At 39.2% G+C, this 21,621-nt stretch overlaps 1 protein-coding gene across 1 annotated transcript in view; it reads right to left on the minus strand.

Moving 5' to 3' along the window:
• Window positions 1-16,326, minus strand: part of SLC35D1 (solute carrier family 35 member D1) — a 39,621-nt gene extending 23,295 nt beyond the window's left edge. Inside the window, exons 1-8 of the mRNA XM_032870058.1 lie at window positions 16,035-16,326; window positions 15,178-15,211; window positions 14,994-15,080; window positions 14,225-14,292; window positions 12,519-12,590; window positions 11,830-11,898; window positions 9,780-9,882; window positions 5,832-5,924 (exon numbers count right to left, since the gene is read on the minus strand). Coding sequence (XP_032725949.1) covers window positions 5,832-5,924; window positions 9,780-9,882; window positions 11,830-11,898; window positions 12,519-12,590; window positions 14,225-14,292; window positions 14,994-15,080; window positions 15,178-15,211; window positions 16,035-16,237 — 729 coding nt within the window. The 5' untranslated portion in view covers window positions 16,238-16,326. The remainder of the gene's footprint in view (window positions 1-5,831; window positions 5,925-9,779; window positions 9,883-11,829; window positions 11,899-12,518; window positions 12,591-14,224; window positions 14,293-14,993; window positions 15,081-15,177; window positions 15,212-16,034) is intronic.
• Between the last annotated feature and the right edge of the window lie 5,295 nt (window positions 16,327-21,621).

Genomic DNA, 21,621 nt, shown 5'->3' on the forward strand with positions numbered 1-21,621 from the left:
CCCCCCCCCCCCCCCCCCCCCCCCCCCCCCCCCCCCCCCCCCAGATATACACGTTTGGCTTCTCAGAAAGCTTTGCAAAGGATTTGCATTATGTGCTCACTGGGGTAAGCTGTTCAGTTGGCTCCTGCCTTTCAATTTTTATGGTAATTTAGGTTTCCTTCTTCCTTGGCCTTCAATTCTTGCTTAAAGACTGTGTAAGCCCCATCCACTCTGTAGAACTCCTGCCTCCCTGGGGAGCTGAACTTTCGGAGCCCTATTACTGGATTCCTGCCCTAACACAGGAGACTTTTCTCTCCTCTGCCTTCTAAGGTTAACAGTGAGATTTTGAGAAAAACAATTTGGATTTTGCTTTAATCTGCATCCTGGGTCAAGAGTCTCCAACTCTGAATAATGAGAATTAATTAATTTGTCCCACCACCCCCAGTAATTTTAAACTGGGATTCATCATAGGATAGTCATTATTTATAGAAAAACTTAATCTTTTTCTTACTGTTCCTTTTATAAAAGGTAATTTAAAATACATTTACATGGCTCCATAATCAAAAAAATATAAAAAGATAAACAGTGAAAAGTTTCCCTCCCATTCCTGTTCTATACTTATCCTGTTCTCACACATAGGCTTCGACACAAATTGGTGGTTACTTTGTTTCTTGCATATTCTTCCAGAGTTTCTTTACTAAATCAGCAAATAAAATGTATACATATAGTCTTATTTTTCCCTTTCTATTTTATTCAAAACATAGCATAACATACGTAATTTTACACTGTGCTTTAACAATCTATCTTGTTGATCTTTTCGTATAATACATACAGAGCTTCCATGGAAAATGGCTCTGGGTCAAGAAAGCCAGGAGTCCAAAAGATGAGAGCAAGTTCAGAAGCACTGGTATTCGGGACTCAGGGAGGAGCTGGGCTCATGCCACCCATCAGAACAGCAGCAGCTCGTCTCCACACGGGCATGCCTTCTGCTCCTCAGAAATTCTGTCTCAGCCCAGAAAAGGGCCCTACCTAGAAAACTAACCAACTCAATTGATACAACCTACTCAGTTTACACATGACGCAGCAGGATGGAGGAGCAGAAGGGATTCATCATCCAAAATCAGACAGCGGTCAAGGCCAGAACTGGATGTTACTAGTTGCTTCATCCAACGGGACGCTGCTTCTGCATTCTGCCCCCAATTTTCCACTCTACCTCCGATGTCATGAACTTTTAGGGATTCATCATCTCTGCAGAGTAAATTTCAAATTCCTGTATCTAGCACTTGTCCCAACTTAGAAGGAAGGTGGGTATGATATGAGGGGTGGGGGGGAAACGAGAGTACTAGTTATAGTCAGGAAATCAGGGTTCTAGTCCTGAGCAAAATCTGGGCCCCAACTTCCCCAATGGCGAAAAAAGAAGCTTAAACCAGATGCTCTCTAAGGTCTCTTTGAAGGTCCCCAATGTCTTTAACTGCCACCCTCTAAGAATACTGATGAGGCTGTCCCCACGGCTACATCTGTGCTCATGATATCCATTCCCCCTGGAATGTTCCTTTGGTTTCTCTTCCTCCACATCCTTCAGGGCCCACCTTGATCCTCCTGGTATTCACCTACTCAAAAAATGCTCCTTGTGAAGAAGGTAAGCACTCCCACCTCAGCACTCAGAACCCACTCTTCCCTCCAACTAGAGGACCCTTCCAAAGAGCCACACAAATTGGTCTCAGTCCATTCAGTCCAATGCCTGCTCAAGTGAAACTGATGAAGATGCTTTCTCTAGCCACCTTATCCCCAGCAGCTCTTCCCCAATCACTCTCCTCCTTGTTCTGTTTTTCCTCCTGGTTCTTATGATACAAATCTAGGTTTAGTTGATTTCACCCACTGGGTTGCAAGCTCCTTTAAGCGGGACATGTCTTTTTCTTTTCTTTTTTTTTTTAAATTTAGAACAGCACCTGAGTAAAGCACTCAGTACACTCAGTAAATATTTGTTGAACAAAAGAAATATGATTATTTGTAAAAGATTAAGTAATAACCAGGCCAAGCTGCAGAAACTGCACTTCTGCTACTACTCTGATGACGTTCCTCACATTCAGTAGCTTGTTCTTAAGAGAACCCTGCATGGAATTCCCAAACAGGGGTAAAAATGTAAGTCAGAGAGGCAGTGCATGGCTCTGAGAGTAGTAGTCAGGCCAACAGTAAGAACTCGATCTGAAGTCAGACAGACTGATTCTAGCTCTGCTCTGCCACTGTGGAGGTTTAATCATGTTCTTACCCTCTATAAGTCAAATAACATACCTATCTCTCAGGTATGTAACGAGGATCAGGGAAAATGATTTATGCAGAAGCATTCTGTTGGGTACATATCTTATAAGTAAAGTCTTCCTAAAGGCCAGAAATAGCCTCAAATTGCTAATATGGGAACAGCTTAAATGATTAAACTGCCCCATAAAAAATGTCCACTCTTAAAAAAAAAATACACACACATGCCCATCTACTTACACACATATGCATCTTAAAGGAAAAGCACAAGTTTAAAAGATACCTCCTGAAAATGAATCAAAATACTAGAAAACTCTTATGCAAAATCCTGCCATATATCCCCTCTGTCATATGAAACCCTTTCTGCCAGGATTTCAGACAGACAGACTACTGACTACTATGAAAATGAATCTTCCAGCAGCGGGAGAACAACCGCAGCCTGTCACAGACCACCGTGAGTTTCCTGGATGCATCAGGCCGCCTGAGGCTTCCACACACTGTTTCTGTGCTGGGTAATAAGAGCAAACCACTCAGCTACCTGAGTTATATCTCTAACAACTCCCGGCACAGGTTAGCATTTCTTGTTGTACTTGGTAGACAAGAAAACCAAGCCCTATCTCTTCTAAAAAGCAAATCTTGATATTCAACCCACACCCATTTGTTCCTAAATATTTATTGTACTGACTGACGGGCATGTATTTTGGTGCCAGATCTTACACCATCCCTATAACATGCCAGCGTCTCCCTCGTGTGGCAAGGACTACGTCATATTTCTCATATATGCCACAGAGAACTTAAGATATAGCTTTTTTAGCACAATGAAGATGCTGAAAAATACTCATCTCAATTGAACTTAAAATGAAATTGCAGTATCTTGTCTCCTAAGGAATTTAGGAACAGAGTCAAACAGAATTCTCACTTCCTAAGTTTCAAATATAATTTATAACCTACCAAGACAACACTAATTATTTATATCACTTATATCTCAATTCTATTGGAGGTAAAACTCAATGATGCATTTCATCCCCAACCAGAAGACAGAAATGATTCCTTTTTACATCCCATGATGTCCCCAAAACACTTCTCCCACAGAACCTATAACAGTTTTGCTCTGATGTTGATAGGTCTACTCCCCAAGAAAACTATATGGTCCTCAAAGGCAAGAAAACCATCTAATTCATCTTTTTTTCTTATCACCTGAGCCTAACATAGTGAGACATACAGTAACACTTAACTATTTAAGAAGGTCAGAAGGAGAGCATGTGAAGGACAAAACATTAAGAAAAAAAGTATGATATTATGAGACTACCAGCCAGGGTGCCCATCTACACCCCAGAAAATGTTTTATAAGAACAGTATTAACTAATAACAAGAGTGAGGATAAACAAACATTTATGTGAAACCAAAATGCTGACAGCGTTTGATTACAGAGAAATAAATTCATCTTCTACTAGTTTATCATCCCAGCTTGAAAGTATTTAGGTGAATTCTGTCATTTTTTAAAAAAACATTTCTTCCAAAATAAACCTTTCTTGACCTTTGCCTGGCACTTTTGTTGGAAACAACAAAAAGATTACTCAAATTCTACTCCTCCACATAAAAAAGAAAAAAAGAGTAAGAGGAAAAATCTAAACCTCAACCTATATGTTGATGACACAGCAACTTTTTTCACTCTGATGAAACACTCTCAATCAGCATTTCAAGCTGAATGTTACTGAACTTTCAAATATGCATGAATAATGCTATAACCTGGCAGATAACTTCTAGTTAAGAGATCATCCCTTTGGAATGAAGAACTATCTCCTTTGGTCCATTTTTTCAAGTATCTACAAGCTACTAGTCAAAGTTTCCAATTAATGAGAATTGCATCTTTGCCAAGTCTATAAAATACCTAACTACATTAATTCTTCCAACTTGTCATGTACAGATTGGCCTCAAGATTTGGAACCATCCATGCTGTCATGAGGGGCCCGACTACTTTACGTTACATCCTTGGCCCAAAGCTAAAGAGTAAGAGGTGCTTCCGCCAGAGTCTCCTAGAGGGAGGAAGAACACTGGAAAGACCGTGGCTTCTGGAGTTAGGCCTGAGTTTAAACCCTGACTCTACCCACAGACAGTATGGCATTGGGCAAGGGACTAAGTCTCCCTGAATCCTTATTTCCACATTGGTAAAAGAGAGATAGTTCAAACTTTCTAGAACTGTTCTGGGGACTACATTATATTACAACATGAAGTGACTAGCACATAATAGGGACTCAATAAATGTTAGTTTCTCTTCCCACTTTTTTCACAATCATAAAATATTTATTCAACACTCTTTATTAGTCAGAGCAACAGCTCCATTTCCTACTTTGGAGTCACTTTTAGGTCTGCTGGCAGCCAGGTCACAGTTCACTAAAACATTTATAACTGTTCAAGATGATCTATGCCAGTTTTTTATTTTTTCATTTTTAATTTTTTTTAAAGATTTTATTTATTTGTCAGAGAGAGACCATATCAAGGGGAGAGGCAGAGGGAGAGGGAGAAGCATAGGGAAAAGGAGAAGCAGACTTCCTGCTCAGCAGGGAGCATGATGCGGGACTTGATCTGGATGTCCTGGACATGGGATCATGACCTGAGCTAAAGGCAGACAAATAACCGACAGAGCCACTCAGGAGTCCCTCTGTGCCAGTTTTTAAAAAGAAAGCATTCTTGATGAATAAAACAAAGCAACTTTATAAGCTTTATAAGGTCTTCTATCTTTGAAGAACAATTTTTTAATAATCTATTTTCAGAACTTTTATTTTGGCCCCCATTGATATGTAGAAATTGTCTCTGTCATTAGAGTAAATAACCAACACATTTGTTCTGAAGAGACTACTAGCCAGAGGACTCATTAGAAGAAATCTTATTACAGAAACTTGGTAAATTCTAGGTTTCCATCCAGTTTGCCAAAGTTTGTGAATCCTAACAAAATGGATTATTTATCAATTTTTCTCCAATGAATATGGGTTTCCTTTAAAGAAAAAGTGTTGTATTGATTTATTTGCTACTCTATTCTGGGTTTATTTAGCTAATCATTTCAGAAAATGAGTAAACTATTATATTAGTTGCTATTTACAAAGTTAAGTTACCACATGGTGCTAAATATTTCCTAAGGAAAAAACCCAGCTTGGGATTTAAGCCAGCATAACAACTGTACGATAAAACAGAACTTCTAGAAAGCCAAGCATTTTGTTTAGGTTTGAAGAAACCTTACTAATTCAGGATTTTTTGTTTCTTGAGGATAGCCTGCCACTATTCTTATTTTGTAGTTCAGTAGAAATGTAAAAATTTCCTTCCTCTAGCTTTCTGACACATAAGAGAAGGACACTAGTTGGCACGCACTATTTTTACGGTAAGAGCCAAAGCTATTTTGAGCCATTTTAGTACTATCCAATACTTATGCCAAGAAAAAAAAGGTTAGCATGACATTAACAAGCTAAAAAAATAAGCTCTCAGTTTTTGGTCACTCAGTGAGCACATTACTTTTTACCAACCCCACAGTCTATCTGTGGACACAAGCAATAATACAGCTCAAAAAAATAAGACATTAAATCATAATTAGGAAGTCTTACCTTTTGCGCATCTCCTGTAAAATATGCAATGGCCAAGGTGGGCAGAATCATGAACAGTGCATTGTAATAGAGCAGGCCATATTTCCCCAGCTCCTAGAATGGTAAATAATTAGGTGTTTCATTTGGTTCTAGAAGAGAGATATACACAACTCTATACAGGATACACACACACACCCCTACACACACACACACACACACACACACACACAGCTCCCCAACCATAAAGACAGCAAATCAGCCATTTTGCAAACATTAAGAAATAATGTAAGCTTTCAAAAGGGGGAAAAAAAAGCAAACATATAAGATTTTAAATTTGTCTGAGATTCCGAGTGCTAAAAATCAGAGAAATAAAAATAGTATCAACTAGCTACCTCCAAGCAGCAAGCAGGGAAGCTGTTACTTTGAATATACACACACCCTTCTATACAAACACTACCCTGAGGCCTTGAACTGTTCAGAACCACAACAAAGTGCCATTTGAGAGAGAGAGATGGATAGATACCAACACACACGCTCCTACCTAGACCAACACAGACAGCTGTAACTTGCCAGTGAAGTATTTCTGAAAATGTATAGGTGAGTTTCAATGAAGATTATCTACAGTTCGCAAAAGTGTGATTCGTTGTGCCCTCATCTACCGGGGAACAACAAAAGAACCACATACATCTTCAAACACAGGGAGCATATGAGAAATCTGGGTTCACTTTTGATTTGCACACTTCTAAAACATTCAGCCAGAAGCAGTCACCTGAAAAAGTAGGCTAGAGTTTGACTGGGGCAGGGAGGGGATGAAGGAGTAGTGAGGATGAGGCATTATATCTGCCTAACTTCTCTGATGTAAGGAGACTGAACGATGTGAAAAGTCAATCTACCTTCTCAAAAGCAGCTTTGAAAAACTGGGAACAAATACCCAACAACAGAAAACTAGGTGGTTAGATGAGGATACAATCATAGAAAGAAATATTATGCAACCACTAAAAAGGTTAAATAATACTGACTGACAAGGAAAGAGGTTCATGAAACTGCACTACATGAAAAATATAGGTTAGAAAACATTATATGTTGCTTTTTCATTTAAAATTGTATACAGTTAAGTGTGCACACACAAATGCGAGTGCACACACTTACCCTCCAAAACTGTGCTGCTCACTTGATGGTAGAATTGAGAGAGATTTAGATTTTCTTTTTCTTGCTTGTCTACATCTTCTACTACTTCCATCATACATATGTATTATCTGTATGATTTTTTTTAAGTTAAAAATATTTTAAACTCAGTAGGTGCATTCAGGTCGGAAATGCAGCACAAAGTCTTTATACCACATGACTTAAGCTCAAAGGACCATGATTTTAGCAGTCCTGAAACTATCGGTGATACTAAAACTTCTGACTTATTAACAGCATCTAAGTGTGGCCATACTGCCTCTCAGATAAAACAAAAAACTGACTGCTCATGGTGGCCTTGGCATCAATGAAAAGATGTGCCTCATTTCTAAAGTAGCAAGGAAAAGGCCATAGAAGAAGAAAACAACCTTTAACAACAGATACTCTGTCAGCCAGAGATACGAGTGTGATCTAGGAAGTAGAGGATGCCTACACACAAACACACACCATCCAGACAACTGACAAATACCAAAAACTTAAATGTCAAACTGTTCTTATTTTCTCATCTTAACTATTTTGAAATCTTTTGAAATCTTTTCCCCTGCCTCTTAAACATCAACTAAAACTGAATTTAAGGTATCATCATAAATACGCATTATTGTATTGTGTTCTTATAGGATATCGCCCTTAATGTCATTTAATTGCCCCATTTTTGAGTACTTCCATCTGACTTTTATAGTTTTCCTGTTTGTATCTTCTGTTGTTAGCTGACTTTTCATACCACCTCTCTGCCTCTAAATAGAATTCCATCTCCTAGTATGTTGCTCTTAATCCACAAACTATGAAAAGCAGATCAATATGATTAAAAGTTCTAATGCAAGTGAGTCATAAGTCATTTTTAAGTGAGGAACTGAAGGATTCTCCTGGGAATAAAATACTCAGAAGCACGCATTGCTTTTTGTAGGTTCTGGGATGTACTCTAGACTGTGCTGTCCTATACAGCAGCCACTAGCCATGTGCAGTTATTTCAATTTAATTATGATTAAACTACTAATTCAGTTCCTCGGTTGTGCCAGTCACTTATCAAGTGCTCAACAGCAGCCACATGTGACTAGTGGCTCCCGTTAATGGACAGCAGAAATATGTAAGACTTCTATCAACACAGAAAATTCTATTGGACAGTACTGTTTCAGACAGTGGAGGGTGCTGGACAAGTGGAATGTTATCACTGGTACTTATTTTCCAAAGCAGCAAATGGGTTGAGGAAAAAAATATATATATATTAAAGCTAAACCTCTAACTGCTCCCTTTTCTCTAGTTGTTTCAAAAAAGGTAAGAATTTTTAACAGTAGTTGCTTCCATTAAAATACAATCATACAGTCACCACAGCAAATAAATAGAGAACAAGACATAAAAGTATATTTAAGGAAAATTTGTTGGAAACAATCTACACTGACCCTATTCCCATTTCTTCAAAAATCTTCAAAACAAACCTCTGAGAATAATGAAAGCTACTGGGATGGCCACTCGTTCTATGTGGAGAAGGCAAAGGCCCCTACCTCGACAATACAAACTTGACATTAATATTACCACTGAGTAGCTGGGCATTTGTATTTCTGATCTCAACTCAAAAAAATGACCTGAAGTAGTTTCAGAAATATTTTACATATAATAGAGCAGACTAAAAACTCACTCGATAAGGTCATATGGTTTAGAAAACATGGGTAGAGAAATAAGATAAAGTCATGGTCAGTTATAAGATTTAATTGTGAAATAAAAAATATACCACTGTTCAGAAAAAACTATAGTGGCATCTGTGAAATCTCATGTGGGTCCTTACACAGGACACATCATGATAGAAAGGACAACTCCTTCAATAACAACCCTATGATATATACAGCTGAGTCCTACACAGATACTTATTTTTTAAAGATTTATTTATTTAAGAGAGATCGAATTTCTACATCGCGGGGGGGGGGGTGGGGGTGGAAAGAGAGGGAGAGAACACCAAACAGATTCTCTATTGAGTATGGAGCCTACATGGGGCTCAATCTGATGACCCCAAGATCATGACCCAAACTGAAACCAAGAGTCAGATGCTCAACTGACTGAGCCACCCAGGTACCCCTACACAGCTGCTTACAATAAAGTGAACTTATGCCATAATGTAATGAAAGCAATGTGGCTCAAATACTCTGCTTTCTCATGGTCTGGCTTGATCTAAAAATAAAACTTAGTGGGTATATATTTAAAGTATATAGTAGACCAACAAACAAAAAATACCTGTAAAGACTTTGTATGCATGCTGCAAGTTAAGAGAAAAAGGATAGGTGTGGCTAGTTCATGTGTATGAGATCTAGGCCAAGGAAATCAGTGTTGCTCCTAAGAGGGAGAGCAATTCTAATGCTCCGTAAAGTTTCCCATTATTTGGTGGGACAAATAGACAAAATGCATTCTTGATCTGCAGCCCCTTTCAACTCTCACTTCTCAAATCTGCTCAAGGGCTTCTAGATATTTCTTTCTTGCCCAGGTCCCTCACCAACCCTTCTAGAACATGGCCATGAACACTTTCCTGTAATGAACAACCCTAATTACATCCCTCTCCCAAAGTCAATAATCACCCAATCCCTTCCAGAAAAGCTAACTATAAAATCTAATTGCTAATTAATAACTGAAAGAATTTCTTATGTGAGTAGCAAAGCATGGGCATTTTACCCTCAGAGATCCCTAGGTCTTTCCCAGCTCTCCTAAGTAGTTTTCTTTATTCCCGGCTTTTTTTCCTGACAAATAAACGTTACCACTCCCAAAACCAATAAACATCTCTTAAAGATTTAGATTGCTACCTACTTTTGAATCTAATTTCTGTTTTACATATGCGCCATTTGCTGCTGTCAGGACATCATTTATCAGAATGAAAACATATCCTTCCAGATCAAATGCCAAGTCAGAGCTGTAAAACACAAGCAACACTTTAATAACTTAAAGAACATGCATGTAATTTTAAAAAGATCTGAATGTACAACAAATGGAAGAACATATTCTTATCTAGCAAAGTGAACATTAGGCATTTTATCAGTGATTAGTACTTCTTGATTCCTGGTTATAATGAGCAATTTCATACTCAATAGGGAAGTCTTCAAAGTCAGACAACAAGAACAAGTAACCAAATTTGCCATTATAATACGTCTGAAGCAGGAAGAAGGCATCAGAGCTGAATTTCCGAGAGAAGGAAACCAAAATGATGAAGTTGTTAACATGTCATTTTCCAAGGACTCATTCACACAAAAGGCAGGTTGTACAGGTGGTTGGGTCAGTCACTGAGTGGAATTTCTGAAGTATAGACTATAGTTAGTTCTGAGATCAAGCTACAGCAGTGTTTAAGTACACACTAGGAACTCAAATACTTAAACGATTACTTAAAAAGCCTATAACTAGCAGGATTAGGGAAACTGGTGTTTTCTAGTATTTAGCTGAGCACCAGGCACAAGAACAGAACTTAGTAAACTGAACAGAATAACAAAAAACCTAAGAAAAGTATGCCTTCAGTGTACTTCAGCACTCCAGCTAAAATAGTGGCCCAACATCCTGTGATTGTGCAAAGATACTATGTATTCATAGCTAAACCAGTGCATGGAATGGGACTTCTGAGAAACATGATGCCCCTGCAATTCCAGGCAGAACTAGCCTTATGTATAACCCCTTTTCCAAGCAGCCTGACAACCTTCTAACTTCAGACTCCCTTCCTCCCAATCTTTTTCCCTAGTAAAGTGTTCTGATTAGATTAAGTCTCATCCAAAGAAAATCCTCCTTAGAAACTTTTTGTAGGTCAGTGTTGGTTTGCCCTGAGCACTCCTGTTTGGTTCAATTCTGAATCCCACCAGCTTTACAGAACTGCTTCAAAAAGGTCAGAGGCTCACACAGAATTTTTCTTCAAGAAGGCTATATTATCTAAAGGAAAAAACAGCCATATAATCAAATTCTAGTAACCAAGTTTTCTATCCTTTTTTGTCTTTTTTTTTTTTTTTTTTAAGAATGCAATTTCACTTGGGAGATTTGGGGTGGAATGTGAATTACAGTATTTCCCCCTGCCTATACTACAGGAATGATGAAGGTAAGTGAGCCAGTCCAAGAAGCACACTGAACCCCAAACAGAAAATAAATGTCAGGCAGAATTTGCTGCATTAGCAAACCCATACATGCATGCCCTGGTCAAAGTAAAATGTAGAAGGCTTCTAGCCATCACTTTAATTTTCTCAGTCTTTGGGCATATATTTTCTCCCTGCATTTTAAAACTGAAACTTAAAAACAATGGGGAAAGCTTCAATAATTTAATAGAATATATAAGTCATGGTACTTGTGCTATATCTTAAGTGAGGCCAAATAAAGATATTCTATTATTTATTATTCCACCACAAAGAAAGAATTCATTATCATTTGCCTTTTCTGAGCACTATTTTCTTTAGCACTATATAAATAAAGTAAAAGAATACCACATGATTTATAGAAGCACACAGGCTCTGGAGTCAGGCACAAATTCAAATTCCAGTGCTGCCATCTACTAGCTGTGTAACCTCAACGAAGTTTCTGAACTTAGGTTTCCGTTTCCTCAACTGAAAATAGGAAAATTATACCCACATCTTTCAGAGGTGTTGTAAAGAATGCATAAATATGTGTAAAATTCCAAACATATTGTGTTGCATATAGAATATACTCAATAAGTAGAAGAATCAGATTTTGCCAGCCTTGACCAAAAATATGGCCAGAAAGATCTAACTTCCCAAAGAGTCTTTTGGATGCCTCCCAAAAACCTACTCAGCCTATACAAAATTCTTTTTATTAGTAATTGATTATCAATAACTATTGATAATTTCCTAATGTGGTCTTAATACATTCTTACCTGGCAGCTACAAAGGCTCCAATAATCATTGCAAATACAGTCATCTTAATACCCCAGGAAAAAGTCTTCCTACAAAATAAAATAATTTAAAGTGCATACATGTACCTGTAGTTATTCACAAAGATTCATTCTGCAATACAGACAAAAAAAAAAAAAAAGTTTTCTTAAGAAAGCTATAAGCAATTGTAATTTTAAATGTTTCCAAGGAATTGGATATTTCAAAGAATCCTTTTGAGAAAGCAAAAACTTAAACAAAAAAAGTATATTCATTTTTTCCTTATTCTTATATTTGCTATTATTATTGAGTTTGAATTTTTGCAAATCAGAATTTCTTTCAGTAGAAAAAGGTCACACACATTTGTAGTAAAGTAGCCAAGACAGGAACATTATGTAAAACCTATACTGATGTTTCAGACCCAGCATCACTTGTGGCAACAGTAGGTAAAGGAATTCTGGAAAGTGTATCTCGTGTTCAGACAGATTCCAATTCCAATTCATAATCTTCCCAACTACTGATCCCATAAACTATCAACTACTATAGCAAAGGAAGAAAGTCCTTAAACTTCTTGAAAGATAGAGTAGAAATAAGAGAAGTAATTTTACTATTTCACATATGCTGGCCCCTTTTCAAGATGACTAAAGTCCGTTAAAGACTAGATATATACATATATATTAGAAATTTAGCTCACTTGAGTAAAACTCCTTCAGCAAACATTGTAAACAGGATGGAGAACCTTCTCAGAACTGTAAACATGGGCAAGCTGCAGAAAATTTTAAAAAGAGAAAAAATATAATTAGGGTAAAATAAAGTTTAGCAATTGACTTTTTGAACTAAGATTCTCCAAATAACTACCTTAGAATAATGCTAGTCTCTTCCTTCCATTATGCTGATTAATTTAATTCCATGTTGGTTAATCTGTATTAAATTAAATCTTTATTCCTCTCTAGAAGTAATCCTTATTTGAAAGCCTGAAAGAGTTGCTTTTATAAAACTATAAGAAGTGAAAAACTTCAGGCTACCTATAAAAAATGATAGCAATCACATATCTATTATCAACGACTAGTAACAGCCACTTTTTAATTTTACACTACTTATTATACAAACACCCTGAACAGTAACCATGTTAGTTTTAAAAGAATAAGACCTCTTTCGTCCTTCTTTACTAGACTGATCTTATTTCCCACCCACCCCCCACAAAACAACATCTCCAACCCTCCAAACAGCATCTATGATAATCTCACCACATGAAATATACCTTGATTGTCCTTTTGTGGTAGTACTTTTGTCTTCCTCTAAATTATCAGAGCACTCTGCTTGCACTAGTCAAACAGAGTCTCTTGCAATATAGTTATTTCTGAATATATCCCATCTCACTGCAAAGTGCCTTATACTTAGCTGGCAACCAGAGATAGGGTGTGAATGAATGGATGGATAGATGGATGACAATGGATGAAAAAGAGCAAATTCTATACAAGCAGCACTTTGTAGCAGATCTACATTTCTTCCTGAGTGGGTAATGAGATGGAAAAGGATGCCCCACCCATGCATGATAAATTCGACTTCCACGAACCCTGCCCCAGAGATATCATCAGAGTCACTCTGTCACATTTCTTGGGTCTGAAGAGAGAGGAAATGAAAAACGCTTTGTCTCTGATCCTCAGAGATCTCCCCGTTCTGTTTTACAATCATCTAATATGCCGGGGGGTAGCTTAAGTGGAAGTAGTGAAACCACGGATTTCTGTTAAATGGCTTTTCCATATGTATAACTTTAATATCACATACACCTAATACATACTACACTCCTCAAGTGGAGAAGTCAAGAATTAGGAGGTTAGAGGATAATAAAACAGTATTGTCGCAGAGCAGAGAACTACTGCTTCTTTCTAAAAGTGAACATGCTGCCTCTACGGTGGTACGCTCATGGGTATAATATTAATAGTATTTGTATCGGAGTTCAATCTGATGTTACTTTAACCACCTCATGTAAAAGAAAAACTACAAAAGTTCTCCTACCCACCCTCTGATTTTGCTTATAGAATTTACCTAAAATATAGTATTTACGAATTGTGTTAAAGAATTGAAATCCCAGGAACCTAGCATATACTCTTCACTACTATAGCTCTGGAAAAATAATGAAAATCTCCTATAGCAGCATTTTATAACATTTTAAGACTTCTAGTATCAAAGTTGGGGGGGGACCCAAAACAAACAAAAACTCCTTGTTTTCTAACTTAAAGAATTTAAACTAAAACCTCTGGTGTAATTTATTTAGTAACAAAAGCTTTCTGGTTCTTTCATTTTTTTCCAATAACAATGTGTTAAATATTTGACATTCAAGTACAGTTTTAAGAATACATCATATTAACCTCACTAGTAAAATAAAGTTATCCATACTTCAGTTTCTTTGTGCTGAACAGTCCCGTGATTTGGTTCCCAAAATATAGTAGAGGTAGTGGAAACGTCTAGAAAATTTAAAAAGGGATAACAAAGCTCAATAATAAAGATAGCTAAAACAAGCTCCTTTCAAACAGAAACAGTTGTTTATATGATCAAATTCTTTCCACTTAAAACATAAGATTAGAACTCATATATAATTTTTGGCCCGCATGAAGCACCCAAAAAACATTACTCCTGGATAACAGCATTACTACGGCAAAGAGAGGGAAGAATGGAGAAGAAAAAAAGAAACAGAAATATGAGTATGATCAAACCATATAAGACAGAAACATCACTTGCTTTAAAATATGATAATGTAATAGCCCATGGCTCTAATGTCAGCGGAAAAGGGAAAGGCATTTCATCTGCACATGGAGTCAAGCAGAGGCAGGAAGAAGAAGAAGAAAATAAACCCAAGGAATAATGAATGTAGGATACATCAGCTAGATTAGATGGATGTAGAAAATGCAAAACAGCTGTACTCCCAACAAGTCTTCATTAATTAAAACAACACAAGACATCTGGGGGCCTTTTTCCCCTTAATTTTAAGGAGTTGGTAGGACTTTTCAAAACATGTAATACTACATTTATTCTTTACCTTCATTATACCCATTCTGGGCAAGTTCAAAACTACAATTTTTTAAATATGCAGAGGACTGATAAAAATATAGAGCAACTTGTTTTCAGAAAATAAAGATTTTATTATTTCTATTTTATTTTATTTTACCTTTCGAGGTACATTTCTGTCAAGGTCAGGAAACTTGACTACTCTGAGTGCCTTTCCCACCCAGAGAACTGCCACTGTGGCCACCATCTGCAAACAGAGAACACAGATTCACTGTTCTACATATAAAGACACACACAGAAGTTCCAACGACATAAACCACGTAATGCTGAAGATTCCAACTAACCTGGCCAAGTCCAACACATAGTGAGGAGGGAAATCTACAAAAAAGGTAAAGAGAGAGAGAGAAATAGAGGTTCAGAAAAACTCAAAAGCAGTTCTGTGAATTCAATTTGCACATCTGCAACCTTAAAATGTATTTTGAAACAAACACCAACGTCTCCCCAAATGAAAACGTGAGAAAAATCCCTGCTGGTTGTCAAGCAACGCCGCTGATTGCCGCTGATTTTGTAGCCTCCGGCGGCCACTTGTCTCATCTTGTCCGAGTCCAGTTTCAGCCAGCAGCCTGCAACGGATTTTTCAACGGGTGAAGACATAGGTCTCCTCAACGGTTTCACATTTTTACAACAAACATGCTTCTGCTTTTGCCTCTGCCTCAGGGTCCCAGTGACAGCGGCAGAACGGTCTTAAATGAGCTTGATGCGCACGTCCCCAGAGCCTGTCAGCGAACTCAGGGACCCTGAAGCCCGGGACCCCGGGCCAGGCTGCGGGGAAGGGAGGGCATCCCTCGCTCTACTCCCAGCCTGGCATGCTCAAGAGCCAAAAGTCACGAAGCAACTCCGCTCCATCGCTCTGAAGGGCAAGGTTTCCAGAGCGCTGCTCGATGGGCTCTTTCCCACCGGGGTCGAAACGGGCACGGGGCGGTCCGGCGCTCCGCGCCCGGAGCTGAACCCGCACCCCGGCCCGCGCGCCGAGCCGACCCCGCAGCCCCGGCCGCTCATTCACCGCCCGCCCTCCCCAGCTCCCGCCCAACTTTGTTCAGCTTTAACTTTAGCGGCGCAAGTCCAGGGAGCCGGCGCCCTGCCGCCGCCGCGCGCTCCTCCCCCGGCCTCGGCCGCCGGCGCCGCCGCGCCTCGGCCCTACCTGTAGTTAGTGAGCACGCTCTTGTTGACCACCACGATCAGGAAGGAGCTCACGCCGTAAAAGCCGGCGGCCAGCAGCTTCAGGAACACCGTCAGCGTTTCGGCCGACGCCATCCCCAGCTCCTCCTCATGTCTGTGTGTGGAGGATTTCGCGGGGGCTTCTCCTTTAACCCGGGCATGCTGACGTCTATGAACTTCCGCCATGGCTGCGGCGGCGGCGGCCTGCGAAGGGAGCGGCGGGAGGGCCTGGCGGTGGGGCCGAGCGGCGCGGGGAGCCTACTCCCGGGGGACTCGCCGGGGACTCGCCGGGCCCTGGCCGGTGGACGGTGCCGGCTGCGCCCTCGCCGCCTCGCCTCCCCGCATGGTCGCCGCCGTCCCCGCCCAGGGGCAGGAACGCTGGGTTTCACACCCTTGGGGACTTCGCTCCGGCATTATGCAACGCAGGGTCAGAGGGTAGGGGGCGCGCCGGGATTGGCCTGGGCGTGGGTTGGAGAGGGCCTAGAGAAGGGGCAGGGGCGACCCTAAGCTCGGGCGCAGAGGGAGAACAGGCCAAGGAGGGAAACCACTCGGGGACACCGGGGTGCCAGGCGGCAAAGCCCAGACTCTGAACGCCGCTGCCGCCTCGCGCCTGCGCGCGAGTCTGCTCTGGGTCTCTCTGCGGCACTGTATCTTAAGTCGGGGAGGCGGGCGGCCGGGGGCCTTGAAGCCGTATTCTCCAGATAACAGCCGCACGTAAAGTACGGACCATCCTCCCCTTGGTAACAGGTGGCTGGCGAAGTAGCTCTCTGTGGTGAGAGCGTCTAGACTCGCTTTGCATGCTCTTTTGGTCTCTCTTTCAGAAGGTCAGAGCCCTTCAAAATTATCATACGTGGATAAAAGGAAACACTCAACAAACATTTTGTTCTGCATTGCCTTGGGCTTCTTACATTGTCTGAACCCAGAAAACAAACAGTACTTTTTTTGCAGATCAAGGAAAACTTGCTTAAGCAAAATGAAGGCGTATCTAAAAAAGTAGTAAGATAATCAAGCAACTTGGGGATTGGTGACAGAGCAAGGGTTTTGGAGCCGAGTTCGGATTCTAAGATTCCTAGAAATGTCCCCTCACTAACCACGTACTCTTGGGTCAATTAGTTGACCTCTCTGGGCCAGCATCTCCTCATCTCTATGGATGTAAAACTAGCGCAAAGCTACTTTTCAGTAAGTGGCAGCCATTATTATGTAACAGAAACAAATCATCATTATCAACTTGAGCAAAGAAATGACAAACCTAATTTTAATGTCAAAAAGAAAAAAGAATTTGAATTATGTATCTATTTTGTCTATCTTTTTTATTTCTCTTATCCCATATTTTGTAATTGTGGTAAAATACACATAACATAGAATTGACCATTTCAACCTTTTTTTATTATGGTAAAATATGCTTAGTATAACATTTATCATTTTACCACTGACTGTACAATTCAGTGGCATTAAATACATTCACATCGTTGTGCAACTTACCACTACCCATCTCCAGAACTGTTGCATCATCTCTAACTGAAATTATTAACCACTAAACAGTCATTCCCATTCCTCCTCACCCCAACATCTAGTAACCCTATTCCTTCTGTCTCAATGAATTTGATTATTCTGGGTACCTCATGTAAGTGGTATATCATATGGTATTTGTTCTTCTGTGTCTGACATTTTCGAATAATGCTTTCAAGGTTCATCCGCTTTTAGGATATGTCAGAATTTCCTTCCTTCTTAAGGCCAGATAATAATCCATTCTGTGTATATCTTTTGATCCATATCCTTTGATCCATATCTTTTGAGTTTTTCCATGAACACCTTTGTTCTTTGCATATCCCTTAGGAAACACTGGTACATGGATGAAGTTCTTAACATGACCCACTTACAGGATGTTCCTTCTGCCCACATTTCCAGAGGCATTCCTCACATTTCCCTCCCTAAGCTGTAACCAAATTAAACTATGCCCAGTCCTGTGAAGAACAATGTGGTTTCCTGCCTCTGTGTCTTTACTCCCATTTTCCTGAAAGCAAAAAGGATGCTTTTTCTCTTCCTCCTCTCCCCTGTTTCCTCAAGAACTCCTGCTTTTCCTTTAGTATTTAGGCAAAGCATTACCTCCTCTTTGCCTACCTTCTTTCACACTGTCCCTCCATGAACTCCACAGAATTGTTATCTCTCCTTTGTGCCCCTCCCACCCCGTCCTTGTACATCCCCATTATAGAAGCTCTGGAATTACATGTTTATATGTCAGGCTGTTCCAGTAGGCAGTGAGCTCCCTGAGGACAAGGACAGGCAGGGACACCTAGCACAGTTTAAATGTTTTTGCTGAATGAATAAATTTTTAACAATGAGGAAAAATGGGCAGATGTCTTCCTTAATTGCTAGCAGCAAAAGAAAAATAACGAGGTAGTTATGTTTTGGGAACCACCTGTGAAATAATTGCTATAAAAATAATATCTCTCGGGGTGCCTGGGTGGCTCAGTGGGTTAAAGCCTCTGCCTTCAGCTCAGGTCATGATCCCAAGGTCCTGGGATCGAGCCCCACATCGGGCTGTCTGCTCCGCAGGGAGCCTGCTTCCTCTTCTCTCTCTCTCTCTGCCTACCTCTCTGCCTACTTGTGATCTCCGTCTATCAAATAAATAAAATCTTTAAAAAATAATAATAATATCTCTCATAACAAAAGCAAACAAGCAAAATAAACTTGTGTCACATAAAAAGTATCTTCCCCTCTTCCTCTTCTACCAACTCTTTAAAGAAAGCAACTGCTAACAGTTCAGAGATGGTATTTAGTGCCATGTTCCATGCAGATATGAATACATACATGCATACATGTGCATGTACATATCCATATACATATATGTGTATATTTACACACATGGAGTTTTTTTTAAGATTTTATTTATTTATTTGACAGAAAAAAAGATCACAAGTAGGCAGAGAGGCAGGCAGGGAGAGAGGGGGAAGCAGGCTCCCCGTTGAGCAGAGAGCCCAATGCAGGGCCCGATCCCAGGACCCTGAGATCATGACCTGAGCTGAAGGCAGAGGCTTAACCCACTGAGCCACCCAAGCACCCCTAGACACATGGATTTTTATACATTTTTTAACACACATAGAATAGAACCAGGTAAGAACACTGAGCCTCAAGCCAGACACAGCCTCTTGACACTAATTTTGTGACTGGTCAAGTTACTTGACAATACTGTGCCTCAGTTTCCTTATCCATAAAATGAGGATCTCAGTAGCACCCACTTCATAGGGTTGTGGTGAGAATTGAATGAGTTAATAAAGGTAAAATACTTAGAATATAGTCCATACTTCACAATATTTATAATAGTAATAATTACTACTATTATCATTATTATGCAAACTTTCTGTTTTTCACTTAATATTCTTTAAAGATCTTTCTGTTGCAGTAAAGAAATTCTACCTCATTATTTTTAACAGCTGCCGAAAATTCCATTAGCTAGATGCATCATAATTCATGTAACCTTTCCCATGGACATTTAGGTTGTTGCCAATTTTTTGGTTTATAAACAATGAAGCTTTGATTATCCTTGTCCATTCAACTTTGTAGAGGTATAAGTTTCTGGAAGTGAAATTGTTTAACTAACGGTTATTTTTTTTTAATTAATAGCATTAACAAATTTATCTCCAAAAAGATTGTACCAATTTTGTATTCCCACTAACACTGTATAAAAATGAAATTACTGTTGTTTTTCTCAGCATGATTATGTTATTTATTTAAAAATATTTGTTAAGCACTGCCGTAGACAGGCCAAGAACTATACTGGATTTTTCTCAACACCAGGAATACTTTATGGACCCTTAGGAAAGTGCTGTGGATTCTAATGAAGTCAAGCATTTGTATCAGGTGCTTGTAGAGATAGGTGCTCACCCTCTAGTTGGGTTTTTTTTTATGATAGGTATTTAGACTTTTTGGTACTTTTAGGTATTTCAGGTGCTCAGTCCTGTTTCCTAACCTCAGGAATATTAATCACAGAATTATATCCATGAGACTTAGATATTATGTATTAAACTGAATAAAGGTGGAAACATCTGAAATTGTGCAAGATTGGAAAAATGATTAAAATGTTCTCATTGGTATACAAGTCTACTCTATTTGGAAATGTCAACATTGCAGCTTGACATATTTTATATTTTGCTCAGTGGAATTACCGGCAGAAAAATCTTCTTTGTAATTAAATCACGTCTTTTTATCAAAACCTTGCTTTAGCCATCATGTTAATTCTGTATACTATTTATTAAAGTAATTCATGTTATTTCTTTTCCCTGCACTTCTCCCTTTCCCTTAGCTCACTTGCTCTTCTTATAGTGGAATTTATGTAGGTTTTTTTTGGTGTCTACCTCCATTTACTAATTTCTTATTTCACTGCCTGCCTAGATCATCCTAGTGACCTGCCCTGTTGCTCCACTGATTATTTTACAGCCAGGGAGCAAAGATCATGTGTGTTTACTATTTGAATAATGCCCTTAAAATTCTGAGACCTAAAAAGCATGGAAGGGGCATGGAACTTCTCAGCAATGCCTCATACTTCTCTATGCTGGGCTGGAAGAAATGAACTTCTTGATCACTGATGGTAAGCCTGGCCATGTGCTATTGTAATTTATTGTTTTCTTTTATCATTATCACTCTAGGAAGTAGGTATGGTAAAACAACTTATAAACAGGAAAACAAAGGCCAAGAAGAAGTCTTTGGCATGCCCTGAGTCCTACAGCTCTAAGTGACTGTACACAGATTTGGCCCCAATATATTGAGCATTTAGTCCTGCTCATTTGGGGTAGGTGAACAAACTTGCTTTTATAAGAAGTCTGGCAATACCGTTTCCTCCTTCAATTACCAAGTTCAGTGTTTATCAACTGTATAAAGAAGAATAACTAGGATAAAGAAATGACAATTTATTGAAGTCATAGTCAATCGTGACCCATTCATAAATACCACACCAGTAATTAAATTAGTCATTGAAAATACAAAGACATTTCAAACTCAATGTGTTTATAACTGAACTCCCTACAAATCCATCATAAATCGGCTTTTTTGATCCTCCTATCTCGGTAAACTTGGCCTTCCTATCCACTGATTGACCATGGCTCTACCCTCTCTATAACCACTTCCCATCACTCTTCAACCCACTCCAAACTAGTTTTACTACTTCCACCACGTAAGTGTTAATTAGCTTCTGTAACAATACAACATGTAGAACATTAACTACAACTGAAGTCACCTCCTGATTAAGCTTATGATCATCTTCACATCTCTGTCAAGATCTGCCTTCTGCATTGGACAAACAAGCCACTTAAGTGGGAATGTGATAGGTATCACCACTCATGAATTATTCCAAGTCTTGGTGATGGACACTAATCTTTGCAATTTCCCTGAATATGTGCCATTCATTTTGGTTACTCTTCTGGTAGGATAGGAAGGTTCCAGATGATTCCTTCTTTCTACTGTTATGGTTTTTATTCCATGAGTCAAAGCCAATGTAAGGATTTTGCCAGTTGCCACATATATCTTTTATGTCTAAACATGTATCTTTTCTAATTATGCATTCAAAAACTGAA

The sequence above is a fragment of the Lontra canadensis genome, unplaced genomic scaffold (assembly GCF_010015895.1).
Source record: "Lontra canadensis isolate GAN:19392208 unplaced genomic scaffold, GSC_riverotter_1.0 scaffold40, whole genome shotgun sequence".
In the NCBI taxonomy this organism is placed as follows: Eukaryota; Metazoa; Chordata; class Mammalia; order Carnivora; family Mustelidae; genus Lontra; species Lontra canadensis.